The sequence below is a fragment of the Hippopotamus amphibius genome, chromosome 9 (genome assembly GCF_030028045.1).
Source record: "Hippopotamus amphibius kiboko isolate mHipAmp2 chromosome 9, mHipAmp2.hap2, whole genome shotgun sequence".
NCBI classification, from domain to species: Eukaryota; Metazoa; Chordata; class Mammalia; order Artiodactyla; family Hippopotamidae; genus Hippopotamus; species Hippopotamus amphibius.
This window is the reverse complement of record NC_080194.1, coordinates 15,145,328-15,163,800: the sequence shown is the minus strand read 5'-3', so window position 1 is coordinate 15,163,800 and position 18,473 is coordinate 15,145,328. Positions and strand designations below refer to the sequence as shown.

The 18,473-nt window shown below is 37.5% G+C and overlaps 1 protein-coding gene across 1 annotated transcript in view; it reads right to left on the bottom strand.

The window, feature by feature from the left end:
- The window catches only part of DCDC1 (doublecortin domain containing 1), a 398,871-nt gene that overhangs the window by 46,270 nt on the left and 334,128 nt on the right, over positions 1-18,473 (bottom strand). Inside the window, exons 20-23 of the mRNA XM_057748255.1 lie at positions 14,272-14,453; positions 6,387-6,486; positions 4,299-4,434; positions 2,613-2,766 (exon numbers count right to left, since the gene is read on the bottom strand). Of these exons, the coding sequence (XP_057604238.1) occupies positions 2,613-2,766; positions 4,299-4,434; positions 6,387-6,486; positions 14,272-14,453 (572 nt within the window). The remainder of the gene's footprint in view (positions 1-2,612; positions 2,767-4,298; positions 4,435-6,386; positions 6,487-14,271; positions 14,454-18,473) is intronic.

Below are 18,473 nucleotides of genomic sequence, written 5' to 3'. Positions count from 1 at the left end.
GGAGGCTGTGGTCACCAAGGTGCTTGTGGTAATTTGATGTAACTGCAAGCAATATCAAATGACCCAAATCTCCAGGGACAATTCCTGCCTTAGCAGAGCACACCATACACTTTTCAAATGTAGCAAAAGTATTACATGTGGATATGAAATTGGTGGGTAACAACTACCTCATTCAGAACTGCAGCACAAACAGCTTCTGAAGTCAAAAATCTCATTAACAGTTAAAGAAACAACAGTGCCATCTTGTGTTGAAAATGAAAAACACAGCTTTCCCACCAACTCTATTTCTCCCAGGAAAACAAACAAAATGTCATTCTTAGGTGGAACATTTTCAGCAAACTGTAAACAAGATTCTTCCTCCAAGTCTAGACGGAATTTTCTATCTTGGGATATCTCTATACTCTTCAGCTCCCAAGCAAATGAAGTACAGTTAAGCCATTTGAAAATGCATCTTGCTTTATTAATTCATTTATGTCCATTCATTTATTCACTCATTCATATAACTAGTCATTATTTAGTCATTCACTCCCTTAATATTTCTTAAATATTACATCTACTATATTGTAGGCATAGAGTTCTAATATTGTAGGGATATAGTGATGAACAAAATAGTTACGTTCTCAGGATTCATGGAGCTCACATTCTAGTGGGAAGGCGAAAGATAATAGACAAGTAAATGAATACATAAACAATGAATGTCACAAGTAGAATAAAACAGGAAATTGTGATAGAAATTGGGTGGGGTGGGGTAGGCTCTGCTTTAGCAATGGAGTGAAAGAAGGATAGAGATAGTCTAAATTATTATTTCACCATTAAAATGGGCTGCCTTGTAAAATAGTGATCTCCCAGTTACTAGGAGTATTCAAGAAAAGACTGGATCAAAAGAACCTGCCTAGAATGTGCAGGAGATTACTGCATTATTTTTTTTAATGGAGGTATAATTGACACATAACACTCTATTAATTTCAGGTGTACAGCATAATGATTTGATACTTGTATATATTGCGAAATGATTGCCACAATATGCCTGGTTAACATCCATCTCCATGGATAGTTACAAAAAATTTTTTTCTTGTAATGAAGACTTTTAAGATCTGCTCTCTTAGATACATTTAAATATCTAGTGCAGTATTATTAAGTATAGCCACCATGCTCCTGCATTACGTTTTGAATGGACTCAAAGACTTTTAGCTCCTTCAAGGATTCCAGGCCTTGCTGAAATCTATGAATCAAAACAACAAGAATCTTTGCTCTCGAAGATATTCTTTCTTTCTTATTACATTCTGCTTAATTTTTTTCCCAAGTGCAGTATAATAACTCAGAGGCTAGATGATACATTCTTTAGAAGAAGAACAAAAGGGAATGTTAGGAAAGTTTGCGGCCAATTCCCTAACAATAGAGGAAGATACCATATAGGTCAAATCACTCTCTCTCAAAAAGGCTTTCTGGTACCTTTGTTAATGTCAGCACGTAGGACCAGATGAATTACCCACCAAAATGAGGAAGTTTGATTCCTAACATAAAAGTTAACATTCTTGTAACTGAGGATAGAAACAGTCGTTTAAAACAGCTTGTATGACAATGATATATAATTTTCAGTTATTGCAATGGTAATTGACCGGCTATTTTGGGTTTTATAATTTGGGAACTCATTCAATGATTCCTTAATTTATTCAGTAAATGATAACAAAAGTCAGTTACCCTGGTCTTCACAGAACACGTGTGACAGAGCTTTTGGCCTCAAGGAATTCCCAGGTTGGGGGGGTTGCGGGGGTAGAGGGTAGGGGACTGATAAGTGCGTCATCGCTAGCACAGCCCGCCGTGATTGATTTCAGTGATAAAGGATCCTTCCACAGATGAGGACGGCACATCAAGGCACCTCAGCTGCAGAGAAATGAATCTGTGGTCAGAGGCCTGCCGCAGTGCATCAGTGGGGTAGGCCACAGTCCAGAGACAGCTTGTAGCTGCCGAGCTCGGAGTTCACATTGCAGAAAAAGTGTGGAGTGGAGGTGGGCGTGGTGGTACAAACGAGGGTTGATGACAGGCCTGGACCAGGGTCAGGAGGGCTTGGGATTCCAGACTAAGCATTGTTTTCTGTCTGCAATAGGTAGCCATTGAAGAACTGCATAAAGAGGATTGTTTTAGAATGTTGATTGTCCATAGATGAAACTTCGAGGGGAATTGGAAGGAGGAGATTATGGAAATAGAAACCAATTAGAAAGCCATTCCAGCAATCCAGGATGATAGCTTAAGTTAACATGCATTCAACTTGAACATACATTAAGGAAGAAGCATTACTGTTCCTGAAGTCCATATTTATGGAAGCAAAAACATGAATTCTTCAAATAAATGCCTCTAGTTCTAAGATTCTAGTCTTTTAAAAATAGTAACATCATAACAAAATTACTGAAAGTATATCATTGTGATGGTTGAATACTGAAGCTCCAGCTCTATCCTTTTGCCAGGAAACTAATTAAATACTAGCTCTTCAACTGCCATTAGTTTCACAAACTTGCCGTGGGTTCCCTGCATGGGCTCTGTGCTGTTACTGAGCTAATGAGATGAGTTCAAATAGGAACCAGGTAGCTTTTCTGGCCACACTGATTACTTACAGAATTTCACTGGAAGCATTTTCCGATATTAAAGCATTTTCGTGCATTTGCTTTTCCTCTGGTTCTATACTTTGCTTCTCTTCTCCAAAAATTGGTTTCCGCACAGCAAGCTTGGCTCCTGACACAATGTCACTTTGGACTTCTAAAACAAGAGCTGAGCAGAAATGCACAGATTGCAAGGACATATTAGCTATGATCTCAGAGCACTAGAAATTTGAGAACACATGTTAAAATAAAAATGCAGGAAATTTCCAGCTGTTTGCTCTGAGAGAATACATTCTAAGTATAATTGATAGTTACTCTTTAAACTAATAAATTGGATTTCACTTAACTTTTGTAGATTCTTTCCTCTCGAGATATTCTCACTCAAAAGTGCTAAAAATAGGCCTTTCCAAAAATATGTTAGTTATTATAAATTCTAGCTATTCCAATGGGTTATGTTATTTAGACGTATGCCTCTAGATCATTCTCTGGGGTCCCAACCTCTTCAGTGAAAATTCCCAATGCCTTAAAAGACACATGCAAAGCTTAATGTGCAGTGTTCAATATACGCAATAAGATAATGTTTTAAACTATAGTAATGATTTTTCTCTTTTTCCTTTCTATATATAGAAATGAAGAAATGTTGCAAAAGTACAAATACAGTTTTGACATTCAAGCACAAGACAAGGCCACGTAAGTTAGCATGAAACTGTCATGATTTAGGATTTTTTCCAAAGGCCTTTAGCTCCCATTTAGCCAATGGGTTTAATCTTAGGGTTGACCTGGAGGAAACCTACCATTTCTGGGCCTGAGGGGATCTGTGGCAGAACACAGAGGAAGGCAGAAAACCAGCACTGGGTGTCATGATTCCCCCCGCAGGCTTTGCTTCAGGTATCTTAGCTAGACAAGGAAACATTTAGGACATTGTCCATTGTTCAGGACATGGTGATGAGTTACCGCTTGAGCTGTCCTCGCCACTCCAATCTGTGGCACTGCCACACAAACTTGGGTCAGGTTTCTGAAAATGCAACCATGACCCAGGATTTACTGATAGCCATGCTGGGGAGCTTTCCAAAGGGGCTGCCAAGCAGGAGTCAAGAGGTTCTGTAGCAAGGATTTGCAGAGAGGGCTACCCAGCCACAACCAAGCTGCGGAGAGCCAGAGGGAGCAGAGCGGAGGCTGAGACAGGCAGGAAGCACCACCCACCCAAAGCATTATCTGGGCCAAAAGAATGGAACACTGTCACCCAGCCATGGACTTCAGCCAGCAAGGCCCAGAAAGCAAAAGGATCTGTACCCCAAGTTCTTTCCTTCCATCCTAGAGAAGAACTAAAGTGAGTGTCTGGAAACAGGGAAATCTGAAAGCCTTCCCTAAAGGGACTATTTAAATTAATGGATGGGACAAATTTAAACCTGACTATACATTTAAAGTTTTCCTTGATGGGCATAACTGGGGCTCACAAAGAAGGCCCGATTTGTTAAAGACAAAATAAAGAAAGTATATTTCCTTTGCACATCCAAAGTACAGTGTGAATTAAAATATGCAACTCTGTTAAAAATAAAAATTAGTCTAAAGCTAAATAGCAAGATGCAGGGGTGAAATATGACCTGTTTAAACAAACTTAGATTTTTTTTTTACAAAGCAATATCTTCAAGTATTTTATTTTGGCTGTATGTATATAAGGTAAATAATTCCAATGCTTACCCTCTATCTTACGTGTACTGCAGAAGGTTTGAATTTTAGAAATATCTGATGCTAAGTTCCTCAGGAAGATTTGCTTCTTCTGCTGAGCAATGGACAGGTCAGGACTGATCCAGTGTTCGCCACATGAAACATACACCTACCAAAGAAATGAGGCTCTAATCCCGTACACAGTTGCCTACAACGGCATTATTATAGCCCAAACTGGAAACAATAGGTGAACAGTTAAACAAACTATGGCACCATACCCAGTGATAAAAAGGAACAATACTGAGTGATGAAAAGGCACAAACTGTTGATAAATGCAGCACGTTTGATGGATCTACAGGGTTTTGTGTGGAAAAAAAGTACTTCTCCATACTTTCTTTGCAATGTCCTATGAATTCTTTAATATTTCAAAATAAAAAATTGTAGAAAAAATAATTTTTTTAAAGAAAGGCGAAAAAGGAAAGAAGGAAGGGTGGGAAGGCGGGGTTTGGGAGAAGGCAAGTAGGTATAAATCAGGGGTTTGTAAACTATGGCTGAGGCCCAAATCTTGCCCATTACCTGTTCTTGTAAATAAAGTTTTATTGGAACACAGCTATGCCCACTCATTTGCATGTTATCTGTGACTGCTTTTGTGCTACAATGGCAGAGTTGATGTTTCAATAGATACCATATGGTCTGTAAATATTCACTATCTGACACTTTACAGAGAACTCTGACAACCACTGGTATAAATGAACCTGTAGTATATGCACCACAATGTTAATGTGGATATTTCTAGAAGCTGAGATATGAATGACACTTTTTCTTCTTCATTTTGCTTATATGTACCTCCTGAATGTCCTTAAATAAATACATATTTCTTTGAAGTGAGGAAAAAAGAGAGTAATATATTGAGAAGGCCTCAGTAAAAAGAAAAAGAAACTCAGTGCTGCCTTTTTCAAGGCCATTCACTGATCATTACACACATACTTTGTATGTGGACCCAGGGAAAACTTTACCAAAAATATCTTCTTTCTGATCAACAGGGTTCTTTTTCTCTCATGTACATACTTAATCATGTAACTGTTCATGTCTCAGTCTCCCTGTTGGTGACTCAGAACCGCTGATGGATCCTTTTGCAGCAAACACACAGGCTCAGGCTTGTATAACAGTCACCCCTGGATCCATCTCATCCTCCTTTCATTCATGCTTACTTTGCCCTGGTGGCCTCATCGACTTATCTTTAAATTAAGTTTACCTTTTTGTGTTGTATGTTCTAAGGCACCTTCCTTAAATTCTTTCTAAAATAACACAGTGAATAAGCACAGCCGGAAAAACAAAAATATTAAAATCAAACAAACAGAAGACTTGGCAGTGATAGAATTAGAATTCAAAACACCATCTACCCGACTCTAAGAACAGAGGCTCTCCACTCTGCCATGCTGCCTCTGATATTAGTCATGGGTACTTGGGTTTAAGACTCTTTCAAGGGGTCTTTACATTCAGAGCCTAATTCAGAGCCAAATTATTCAAGTTCTGATAATTTGGTGCAAGCTTGGTTCTCTGTTCAAAGAATTTCAGGCATCAATCAGGGCAGGTTTTCCTTTTGAGCTGATACCGCAAATCCCGTAAGTAGGAGAAAAGGCTGGGCAGCTAAAGTCTATCAACTTCTCAGCCTTCTCCAACCACCCAAATAGAGTGTGTGAAACACTAGGTGTGATTTTTTTTTTTCTGAAAAGGTGAAATTATCATTTAGTAAGAAATCACTAAATAACTACATTTTGAAGGCCTCAGAAAGAATACAGACTCTACCTCCTTAAAAGAGTAGGGCAGAAATCACAAGTGGTTAATAATGTGGTCCTCTCCAGTTTCTGCCCTCATTTATGAAAGGGGTTATAATGAGCATTAAATGAGTTACATCACATACAGTGCCGAAAACCATGCCTGACACATAGCAACGTTCAACGATTAGCTGTTTGTATTACTTTCTGATGGTTGCTGAATTACGATAATTCTGAGAAAACATAAGAGGAAAAAGTGGTGCTTGGAGTCTTATATTTAAAAACATTTTTCTTTTAACAGTATCAATATATTAATATTTCCAGTTTCACGTCATGTCTTTACCAGTTCATCTCTTTGAAGGTCTTTTAGGGCAAAGATTTCCTTCCCCTTTTCAGTGAACAGTCTCCGGGCTGCAGAAGGTAAATTTAAAATTTCAGTGCACCTGTAATAAGAGACAGAAAAATTGACCTTGCATATGCAAAGTTCCCAGCAGAGAAGACAGGAAGTAAAAGAAATCACAGGGCAGGGATCATTAACAACAGCTAGCTCTGCAGAACTGTGGGACAGTCAAGAGCTCGGCCCTGGAACCCATCAGACCCATTTTGAGTCTCATTTTCCCTCTCCAAATTGTAGGACTGGGCAAGTTATTTAAGCACTCTAAGCCTAGATTTCTTACCTTTCAAGGTTGCTGTGAAGATTAAGGGTTGATTATGAAATGTGCTTAGCACAGTAACAAGCATGATCAACAAACCAAAAAAACAAACAAGAAAAAAACCATATCATTATTGATTTTTCACTCCTCAATATGCCCCTACACTTTCCTATTTGTGTGCCTTTTCACTTGTTCTCCCTTCTACATAAAACACCTTCCTCAGCTTTTGCTGTTGAGGTTCTCTTCTTTCCCCAAAGATACATCCATCACCCAGCAGCTCTTCATCTCTCGCCACCAGAAGTGATCCCTATAACTCTTTAACTCCCTTTCAAATAGGAATTTTTAGCCAGGTTAAACATTAAACAGTGATTTTTTTTCCCCAAAAAACAAGCTCTGGGCCAGTCCTATGGATATCAAGATGAACGATATGGTTTCCTTGTTTCCTGAAGGGCTCCTCTCTAATTAGGGGGAGAGACCAGTCAGCAACTGAAGTGTAATATGCACTAGTGGGTGCTGTCACAGGCACCTGGCCAGGGAGCTGTGAGAAACACAGAGGGAAAACGAGTTCCTCCAGGGAGGCCTCGGCTAAGGGAGTGACATTCGGGTGGGCCTGATGAATAAACAGGAGTTCACCAAGTAGGGTTAGGCCTTAGAGAAGTTTTATATGGCTAGAGCTGAGTTTGTGGACAGGAGATGGAGCCAGATGAAGCTGGTAAAGAAGATACGAACTAATGGAAAGCCCTTAGGATGCCAGACTAATGAACTTGGCCTCTATCCCATTCAGTATCAGGAAGTCACTGAAGGTATTATAGCAGAGGTATGGTGTTGTCAGATCTGCTTTTTATGAAGTTAACTGTCAGAAATGTGGAAGATGGGCTGGAAGGGGAGAGGCTGGAATCTATATCGTCAGCTTAGGGTAGAGGTAAAGAAGTGAAACTGTGGAGAAGAGGAAGTAGAGCTACACAGAGTGATGGGCTGTGTCCTAAAGAATGCTGTTTTATGTTAAAATGTACTGTCCCACTCTCTCTTGCAAGAGCACTGGAATTACAACTAACTGCTGAACAATCATCAACAGAAAGACACTGGAACTCACCAAAAAAGACACCCCACATCCAGAGACAAAGGAGAAGCTGCAATGAGATGGTAGGAGGGGTGCAATCGTGTTAAAATCAAATCCCATAAATGCTGGGTGTGTGACTCACAAACTGGGGAACAGTTATACCACCGAAGTCCACCCACTAAAGTGAGGGTTCTGAGCCCCATGTCAGGCTTCCCAACCTGGGGATCCAGCAATGGGAGGAGGAATCCCTGGAGAACCAGACTTTGAAAGCCAGTGGGATTTGATTGCAGGACCTCCACAAGACTGGGGGAAACAGAGACTCCACTCTTGGAGGGCACACAAAAAATAGTGTGCTCACCAGGACCCAGGTGGAAGGAGCAGTGACCCCATAGGAGACTGAACCAGCCCTACCTGCTGGTGATGGAGGGTTGCCTGCAGAGGTGGGGGGCAGCTGTGGCTCACCGAGGAGACAGGGGCACTGGCGGCAGGGGTTCTGGGAAGTGCTCGTGGGTGTGAGCCCTCCCAGAGTCCACCATTAGCCCCACCAAAGAGCCTGTAAGCTCCAGTGTTGGGTAGCCTCAGGCCAAACAACCAACAAGGTAGGAACACAGCTCCACCCATCGGCAGGCAAGCAGATTAAAGTTCTACTGAGCTTCACCCTCCCAGCCCTACCCACCATCAGTCCTTCCCATCAGGAAGCAGGTACCAGCCTCCTAGATACCTTCCTCCACAAGAGGGCAGACAGCAGTATCAAGCAGTATCAGCAGTATTTTGTCTTGTGGAACTGAAAACCACAGCCACAGAAAGATAGAGAAAATGAAAAGGCAGAGGACTTTGTACCAGATGAAGGGACAAGATAAAATGCCAGAAAAACAACTAAATGAAGAGGAGATAGGCACCCTTCCAGAAAAAGAATTCAGAATAATGATGGCGAAGATGATCCAGGACTTTGAAAAAAGACTGGATGCAAAGATTGAAAAGTTGCAAGAAAAGTTTACCAAAGACCCAGAAGAATTAAAGAACAAACAATCAGAGATAAGCAACACAATAACTGAAATGAAAAATACACTTGAAGGAACCAATAGCAGATTAACTGAGGCAGAAGGGCGAATAAGTGACCTGGAAGACAGATTGGTGAAAATCACCGATTCGGAAAAGAATAAAGAAAAAAGAATGAAAAGAACTGAAGACAGCCTAAGAGACCTCTGGGACAATGTCAACGCACCAACATTTGCATTATAGGGGTCCCAGAAGGAGAAGAGAGAGAGAAAGGAGCTGAGAAAATATTGGAAGAAAGTTCTTAAAAAAAAAAAAAAAAGTACTGTCTATAACAAATTAGTTGGAAGTGACTTTACGCTCATCTAGAAGAACTCAGCTGTATGAAAAATATTTCTCAATTTTATTTCCTTAGATGGCATAAAGCAAATGAGCAGATAATTAGGCCCTCCACTTTTCTGAGAGGTTTTAGAAGGAAAGAAGCCAGTGGGAATTAAGTCTCTGCTGCTCCTGTCACAACTCTGGAGGCTGATGGACTGGTGAGAACTGGACTGGGTTTCTCATCCATAGGAGTTGTCGGGATGGAGGTATGGGGAGGAATGTAAGAGGATTGAGCCCCAAACACAAGACTTGCGTACTACTCTCAGGATGCTGCCCAAAGACTCAATCCAAGTCCTGCTACTCACCCCAAATCCAAGCATGACCTAATGAGAGTTACCATCATCACAACCTGCTCCTACTCACATTTTCCTGGGAGAATCTTGGACTATGGTAGAATTCAGTTTTAGGACAGTGGGAGAATAAAGTGAATAGCAAGTTGGTAGATTTTTCTTCCTTCTTTTTTTGGAAACTTCATTTTAACAGTGCTGAATTCAATTGGCCCATGTAGGTGGGTTGGAGAGAATGGGATAAGTTGTTTCCCTCTGTACTGAATTCCTCTAACTAGTTCACGTGCCAGCCAATATCAATAGAGAGAGAAGAGAAGAATTGGCTCCTAGATGCCTAATAAGGTATGTGAACTCTGGAGTCAGATTGCCTGGGCTCAAACTTTAGTGCTCTCATGTTTTGGCTGTGTAATCTTGAAGTTACTTAACTTCTCTGAGTCTCATTTTCCCCAACAGTAAAAGGCAGATAGAGCAGTGCTCATCTCATAGGGATATCTTACAGATTAAATGTGTGAATACCTGTAAAGCACCTGGCACATAGAAGTCAGCAACACATTATTAAAATGGAAAGCACTGCAAGCATTCCTGTCTACTCTCTAGTTTAATTTTCACACCCTTTCTGAGAAGCCCATTTTACGGATGAGGAAACTGAGCCTGGAGATTAAGTTCCTTGCCCAAAGTCAGAAAGCTAGTAAGTACAAAAGCTGAAATTCAAACCTAAACCTCTCTGGGTCTTTTACTATATCATATGGCCTCCTGAGAGGGCATCATCATAGAATAACAGGGAGGAAACTGAAGCTGAGGTGTTGAGTGAGCAGTTCAGGATTTCTCTGTTATGTGGGGATATAAGGGCCTAGAAATGAAGTCCTCTGACTCTCACGCCAGGAATTAGGACTGATAACCACATGGCTTGGATTTACAGAGACTCTAGAAGAGCAGCATCTTATCTCTGACTTTGTTCTCTCATGACTGGTTTTTCCAATACTCCATTTTGCCTGCAAATTTTGATATCCACAAAAAAGGGCTGTAACTATTATTTTTAAATGGGGCTTGTTTGCTGTTAGATCTCCCTTCAGCTCTGTGGATGGAAGAACCAAGAACAACAAAAGATCCTCGAAACTGAACTGAATTATTAAATTTCTAAAGGAAAGCATAATTTTCCTTAAATTCTATAAAACTACCCTCTCATCTTCAACAAGACATATTTTGTAAAAGAGTTTATACCAGGTGCTCTACCTTTGAACAGCTATCAAATTCTATGGGAATAATTCTTGCTTGGGTAGGAAAATATTGATCAAAAGAAAAATTACAATCTATTTCATAAATATGATATAGATTAGTGACATTTAGAAATTGACTTAAAGTTGATAACTACCCTGCCCTCAACTCAAATAAATCCAAACCAAAGTGCTGCAAAATTGTGAAATACATATTTTTTAATGGGAGTAATTTATATTTACAGAGTTGGTAGTTCAGAAGCTAGAGGAAATCACCAGACCTAGAAATTTGGGGGAAAACATATTAATTAGCATTGGTATCATGTACTCACATTGCTTACATATTTCACAGATTAAAAACTCCAGAATAATTAACAATTGTTTTCTTGTGTAGGTACATATGTATTTTGTATTATAATCATTCAGGCAATTGAATGGAATATACCTTTGCATTTAGGGTACTATTTACCTCTCCAAAAGTTGGTGGAATCCAGTCTGGTTTGTTTCTGCTTCAGAATAGTTAGTGACATAATTTTTCACATTCCCTTTCCTTTCAATGTCAACATTTCTGAAAAAAATGATCCAACATTTGGTTGATATGTCAGTATACATTGTCAATTATCATTCAGCTTAAGTATCTGAATAAATCATGAGGTTTTAATTTATCATGATGTACCCTAAAAAAATCTGCCTCTCTTAAAAAAAAGTAAGGTTTCAAATACTATCGCAATTTAATATTAAACTTCACAAACATTTATACTGTAAACAATTTATACAAGAAAATAAATTTTCAGTATCTGAATCCAATAATGTTGAACACTCTGAGATGTGAATTTATCAACTTTGAAGAAAATGCAGAGATTACATTCATTTTACCTTTGATGCTTTTTTCATATACTGTTCAGATTCATGTTTATTCATATATTACTCAGATACTGTTTCAGTTACCAGTCCAACCTTAAAAATGTTTTTAATAAAAAATTAATGATAATCATAGAAAAAGAATTGCAATGTGTATTCAATTGCACTGAAAACCATTCAAATTTTCAAGTAAGAAAATATTGTGTATTCTTAGAATCTTTATGTTTTATTAAATGAAAGATATAGTGTTCAAATATAGCCATTCATTCAATCAGAGCTACAGGTGACTCGGGAGTGGAGATGGGGATGTCAAGTTGACAGTCAACAATTAGAAATGAATTCCAAACTCATTCTCAAAGACCTTTATTATTAAGGCAGATGAGAGGTGTTGGAAGTACAGGGGACCTAAGAGTGGGAATTTGGGGGAGTGTTGATAAAGAGCTAGAGAAATATTCAGAGACAGGTCATAAAGGCTCTTGAAAGCTGTATTAAGGAGATTGAGAGAGTCCAGGAATCACAACTTACTAATAAATAATACCTATATACATTGAAATTATATAATATATAAAGTTTAATTTATAACTTCAGGTTGAGCCTTTCCTCTTATAATTCCTTAAATTATCTTTTTTAAAAATTATAAAATTTTCCTTCTTTAAGGTTCCGAGAGATGAAATTTACCTGAGACATAAGAAATCACAATGGTTTTAATTTATACGAACTTGACAGCCACTATCAAGAGCTAACAGACAAGATCTTGCTATTCACTAAGATCATGACAACTCAGTAATGAACAAATGTATTTGATCTTCCTCTGGCTTTGTAGGTGGAGGAACTGACAACAACAAAAGCCCCCTCAAAACTGTCTACAATGAATTATTAAACAGCTAAAGAATAGCATGCTATCAGAGCAGAATTTGGTTAAAAAATGATCTATATTTCATCATTCCAGCTTGATTTTTACTTGTAAAGACAGTAAACAGCCCAACCCTCTTTCTTTCTTATAAATAAGTTTCAGGTTAATGCAAGTAACATACCCCTACATATCATTAGCATTTTTTTCTTTTAGAATAGACATATTGCTGAGATATACTAAAAGTAGCACAGCAGGGCTTCCACCTTGCACACCTCTGGGATATCACTGCACATAGAATAGAATGCGAACAGTGCCCTCTGGAGCTGGGCAACCCAGTTGCCTGTAATGTTAGCCAAAACGCTCCTTATGTAAATATTCTGTTACCAGTACTTACATATAGCTTGGGGGGAAGATGGGCGGAATGTTATTGATGATCCTATAGAAAGGTTTCTGAATCAGCCAAGAAAAATTAAACTATATTTAGTAGAGTTTTAATGTCACATGTATGCCAGTGTATTTTAATTATTTGGGAACAATTAATTCATGTAGAGAACAAAATGAGTATATGATTAACCAGGACACACTGTTCCATGAACATGGACAGCAGAGAGTTTCACATACATACTCTCTACTAGAACAGCTGTCTCAAATTAACAAATGTCTCAAATTACATTTGGATTGCCTGATTGAACCATGTATTTTAAAGCAAACTGATCAGATTAAATCTCTATATAATTTTCAGAAACATAAAGATAGGAAGGGACAGAAATTATTGGTTAATTTTGCAGGTTAGAAAAAAAAGTCACATACAACTTTAAGGGCATTACCCTCACATTTTGCGTCTAGTAGAATGAGCTAATTATGAAATGTATGCGTCAAAGATTTCAATTTCAGGGTTGACTTTACTTTGAAGATTAATTTTTTACTTTATCATCTTTACAGGCAGTTCAGTGGACAGCCGATCTGAATGTCACTCATTGTTCAGCGATGTATGAAGTATATTTAATCAACGTGAAGAAAGTAATATTAAACTATTATCAGCAGCCTCAAATATTCTAAACATCTCAAAAGAAAGGTCAAGAGGTAATATCACAGCTAATAATACGAGAAACAATGTGTTTAATTCATTCTTTACATCAGAGTTTTGCACTGATCTATGATTCCTTTTGTCATAAAATATAATGAAAATACAGCAGGTGACTTTTCTCCAATGTTGAAGAAATATTGGCTGTTTGGGAAGATTTTATTCTGACCTCATAACGTAAGCTGATTGATGCTTTTTAGGATGGTAAACTTTTAAATGTTATTCCAAGACACAGATATAGATTATGTAAAGTTATATTTTGAGAACTATATTTGTTCATTAAATATTCCAAAGATATAAATGTAACTAATTGTGTGTAATAATAACTTAAATAATGTAAATAACTAAAGTAAATACTAACTTAAATAAGAAATTACAAAATTAGATTTAAGAAGCAATTTATGAGCTCAGTTATTTCAAAATACATTAATAAACCCAAACAATAATGCTAATTCAAAATAGATATTGATCATAAAATTTTTTTTATCAGAACTACTTATTTCTAATTTGTTGTATTCTCTCATGGCCAGCCTAAATCAGCAGTGTTCAAATTAAGTTCCTAACATAGAAACTAAATGAATTTTGGTATCTGTTTTTACCTCCACATATCAATATAGGAGACTTGTTAAAGAGTAAATACAGATTTTTCCCAGAAAAACATCTGTAATCCAGAAGACAAAAATCTGTAGAAATTAGAAATTTTACAACCCGACATAATGTTGTCAAACTAAATCTATTTGGCAAAGAATATATTTGGGGAACATTTCAAAAAATAGAGTGAGATGAGTGGGATGATAAAACAACAAATTTGACAGGAAATATGGACAAGTTTTTCTTACTGCATTTTCCTCCTAGGTGAGATGTCTGGACTGATTATAGTAAGGGCTCTGGTTTTGTTCTTGTCTCCATTCCGCAAAACTTTGAGTCTCACAGGGACATATTGCTCCGGTGTCTTAGAGATGGTCTTCTTCATGGGAGGACTGTTTGGAAGAAGCAGCCCTTCTATTGGCCAATCAAACTCCTTTAGCAAGAAATGACAAGACAATTGATAATAAATAAATAGGAAGAGTCATTTCTATATATTAAAAAAAAGCATAATTGCTTATACCTTGAATCTTTTATTCTTTCATCAAACATGTATTGGGCACCTAAGATGTTCCCGACAACTCTAATTAATGTTGTATTTTAATAAAGAGGAAAGATAGTAACTTTTTAAATGTATATACAACCTGTGCTCTGTTACAATATGGAAGATTTATTTCCTTTCAGAGAAACATCATTCGGAAATATAGAACTGAATTACTTGGAATGTTTTTTGCTCCTGTATAAAATATCTCTAATCAATGTGAAGAAAGGAAGAATGTATGAAAAGTGGTTTTACAACCTGAAATAATATTGTCTTAAACTAAATCTATTTGGCAAAGAAGAATATATTCGGGGAACACTTCAGAAAATAGAGTGAGATGAGTGGGATGATAAAACAACAAATTTCAGATGTCTCAGCTGTAGAATTTGGTTACTTTGTATCCACCATTCACACATTCATTTCTTTATTAATTCATGTATTATCCAAATATTTAATAATTGTTTCCTATCTTCCAGGCACAGTGCTAGACACTTGTTCAATAAAACTGTGAACAAGACAGGATACTCACCCTCGAGGAATTTCTAGGGGATGCTCAGAAACTTACCTAGAAGTAAACTGGCAATTACAATAGTGTAAGTGTATGATGATATACACTTAAGAAACAGTACAAGGTGTGATGAGACCACTTAGGAGAATCTGACTCAGAAATGTCATGTAAGAGATCTGAATCTTAGTAGGAGTTAGTGCAGTAAAGGAGGGGTAAAAGGATGAGGCAGTGTATGTATCAGACTTGAGGATCAATAGTACATGATGTTTGGGGAGTAAAAGGGGGCAAGGATAACTCCCAGGTTTGCAGCTTGGGCAACGGGGTAAATGGTATTGCCGTTCACAAAAACAGATATCTGTGGAAGGAAATTAAATGAGGGAAGGGATGATCAGAGATGATGCTAGGCAAGATCCAAGGTCTGTCTGTCTGTCTCTCTTTCTTTTCTCTTATCTGCATAAACAATTGTCCTGGCAGCAATTAATCTCCCATTAATCTGCAGTAACCATCTTACAAAATATGGCAATTCCATTTCAGTGTGGGTCTGTTTCTGTGTGTTCTATTTTCTTCAATTTGTCAATTTCTCTCTCCCTATACAGTACCATTCTGTGTTGATTATATCTGCTAAGTGTTAGTATTTGGCAGGGCAAGAACCCTTAACTTATTATCCTTTGGAAATTGGCTCTTGTTGGCCTTTTGCCATTTCATGTACACTTAAGAAACAGCTCAATTAGTTTTTTTAAAGCCTGTTTAGGATAGTGATACTCCGTAGCACGTTAAGTAATCTCCTATCAATCCCGTTTTAGGATTTTTTTTCTTGAATATATATTGAATTATGTAAAGTTCTTTTTCCTATACTTATTGATATGTGCTCATATTATTATTTATCCTTTCATCAGTTATGTATTAATTACATTAGTTGATTTTTCAAAATTTTAAGCTAATCTTCCATTCCTGGATCAATCCAAATTGGTCACAGTGTATTATCTTTTTTACAGATTGCTGGATTTAATTGGCTAATATTTTCTTTAGGATTTTTGCATGTAAGTTCATAAATGATATTAACATGCAATTTTCTTATACTATCCTCATGAAGGTTTGGTATGAAATTTATCCTCGCCTCACGAAATGAGGTGGGAAGTGTTACATCTTTTGTAATCTTCTGAAATTTAGTTTCTTACATGTTTGGTAGAATTTGCCAATAAAACTATTTGGTAATGGTGTTCTCTTTGTGGGGAGATTTTCAACTACTGATTCTATTTTTTTTCTATGATTATTGGACTATTCAGGCTTCCCATCTCTTCTTGATTCTATTCTACTTAGTCCAGAAATTTGGCCATTTCATTTATTCCAAGTTATAATATTTATTAATATAAATTTACTCATAATATCCTTTTATTATTTTCTTAATTTCTCAGCATCTACACTTATATCTTCCTTCTGTTCCTAATATTATTTACCTTTGTTCCTTTTTTATTAATCAATTTGGCCAAGTATATCCATCTTATTAACATTTTAAAAGAACCAATTTTTGACTCTGTTCTCTTTTATATGTATCACATATTATGCTGATTTCTCCTCTAACTTACTACTTCCTTCATTCTAATTTTTTGAGTGCATTCTGCTATTATTTTCCTAAGTTGTCGAGTTGAATACTTAATTATTAAATTTTAGCCTCTCTTCTCTTTTAAAATAAGTACTTAAGGTTGTAAATTTCCTTCAGGTATGCTTTAGCTGCAACCCACATATTTTTCTTTGGTTCTAAATATTTTGTTTTAAAATTTTCATTAGGATTTCTTCATTGTCCCCTGAGTTAGTCAAAATATCTTTTTAAATTTCCCAATATAGGGCCTTTTCTAATTATTTATTTAGTTACTTATTTCGAACTTAATCCATCAGCAGAAACTGCTTCCACTTTCAAAATACATCAAGGGCCCAACTACCCTTCATCACCTCCACTCCTACTACCCCAGGTAAAGACTTAGCTTCTCTCACCTAGCGTTTGGAAAAACCTTCTAACTGCCTATTCCTGCTTCCACCTTGGCCCCTTTTTGCTCTGTTATCCTAATGGTTCTATCAATACCTAAGCCAGAGCATATCACCTCTCTGCTCCTAACCTGTCAGTGGCTTCCCATCTCGGCCTTACGATGGTCCAAGGCCCTGCATGATCTGCACCCCCTCTTTTCTCTCTGGCCTTATGTCCTGCTGCTCTCTCCGTCATTCACACTGCTGCTGCCGCATTTACCTCACTGTCCATCGAACACGGCATCTCAGGTTATACGCATTTCCTGGCACACTCTTTCCCTGGAGATCTGATTGATCGTCAGGTCTTTACTCAAATATCACCTCAGTGACGCCATCCCATGTCAACTGAAAATTTCCAAACCCATCCTGTCCTCTATCCTTGCTTCTACTTTCTCCTTAGTTTTTATCAGTGACTAATATTTATGAGACCATCTCATGAATGGCCAAGAGCTTGGGCTCTGAAGCCAGACTTCTTGCATTTGAATCTTTGACCCACCACTCCAGTTGTGCAACCTTGGGCAAACCTTTGACCAAAGAGAGTTAGAAGCTGATGGATAAATTCTTCCCTATTTCTTCTCTGGGAGAAACTCTCCTAAGAACACTGTTTGAAAGGTTCCTTGGAGGACAGCTTGAGAGCACATTCTTATACTGGCTTTTCTTCCTTCTCTGCTTGTCCCTTACTCTTGCTCCCTGGGACTGCACTTCCTAACTAAGTAGTAGCAGGTAAGCCATTTGCCTCAGGCTCCTCTTTCTGAGGACCCCAAGCAAAGACACCATAATCTACATGAACTAAAAGTAGAGGAAATTTCTTAAAGGGGATATAGGTACCAATACCCCCAAAAAGCGGGGAGTCATATTGGGCAGACAAAAAGTTCAGGCAATCACTACAAAGGTGGTCCTAGTATCCTGTCAGTGTCTACCTGACATGACCAAGGTAAAGCTACACTGGGAGTTGTGCTGGCATGTTAGACCAGTACAGATCAAGACACATGGCTTTTAGTTTACAGAAGGAGAGAACATTTTTTTAAAGCTAGTACAGTAAGTAATAATTTACTAATTTATACTCCTTTGCAAAGCTATCAGAATCTTGCAATAACATTCAACAATCATATAGTTCAAGGAAGTGCATTTTAAATAAACTATAAACAATATCTGAAAGCTGTGAAGATTAAATCTTCTGAAATGGCATCTAATTATAATGCTCTAATTTGTTTGTGAGATGAGTCAGTAAATAACATTAATTGCATTTAATTAGGAGAAAAGCACATAAATAAATGTTTAAAACTCTCATGAGTGAGTGTTTTTCAGACTAATGTTTTTTCCTTCATATTTTTGGTATAATATTTTGCTTAGTAAATGTGGTCATAGTAGTGGCATACCATGGG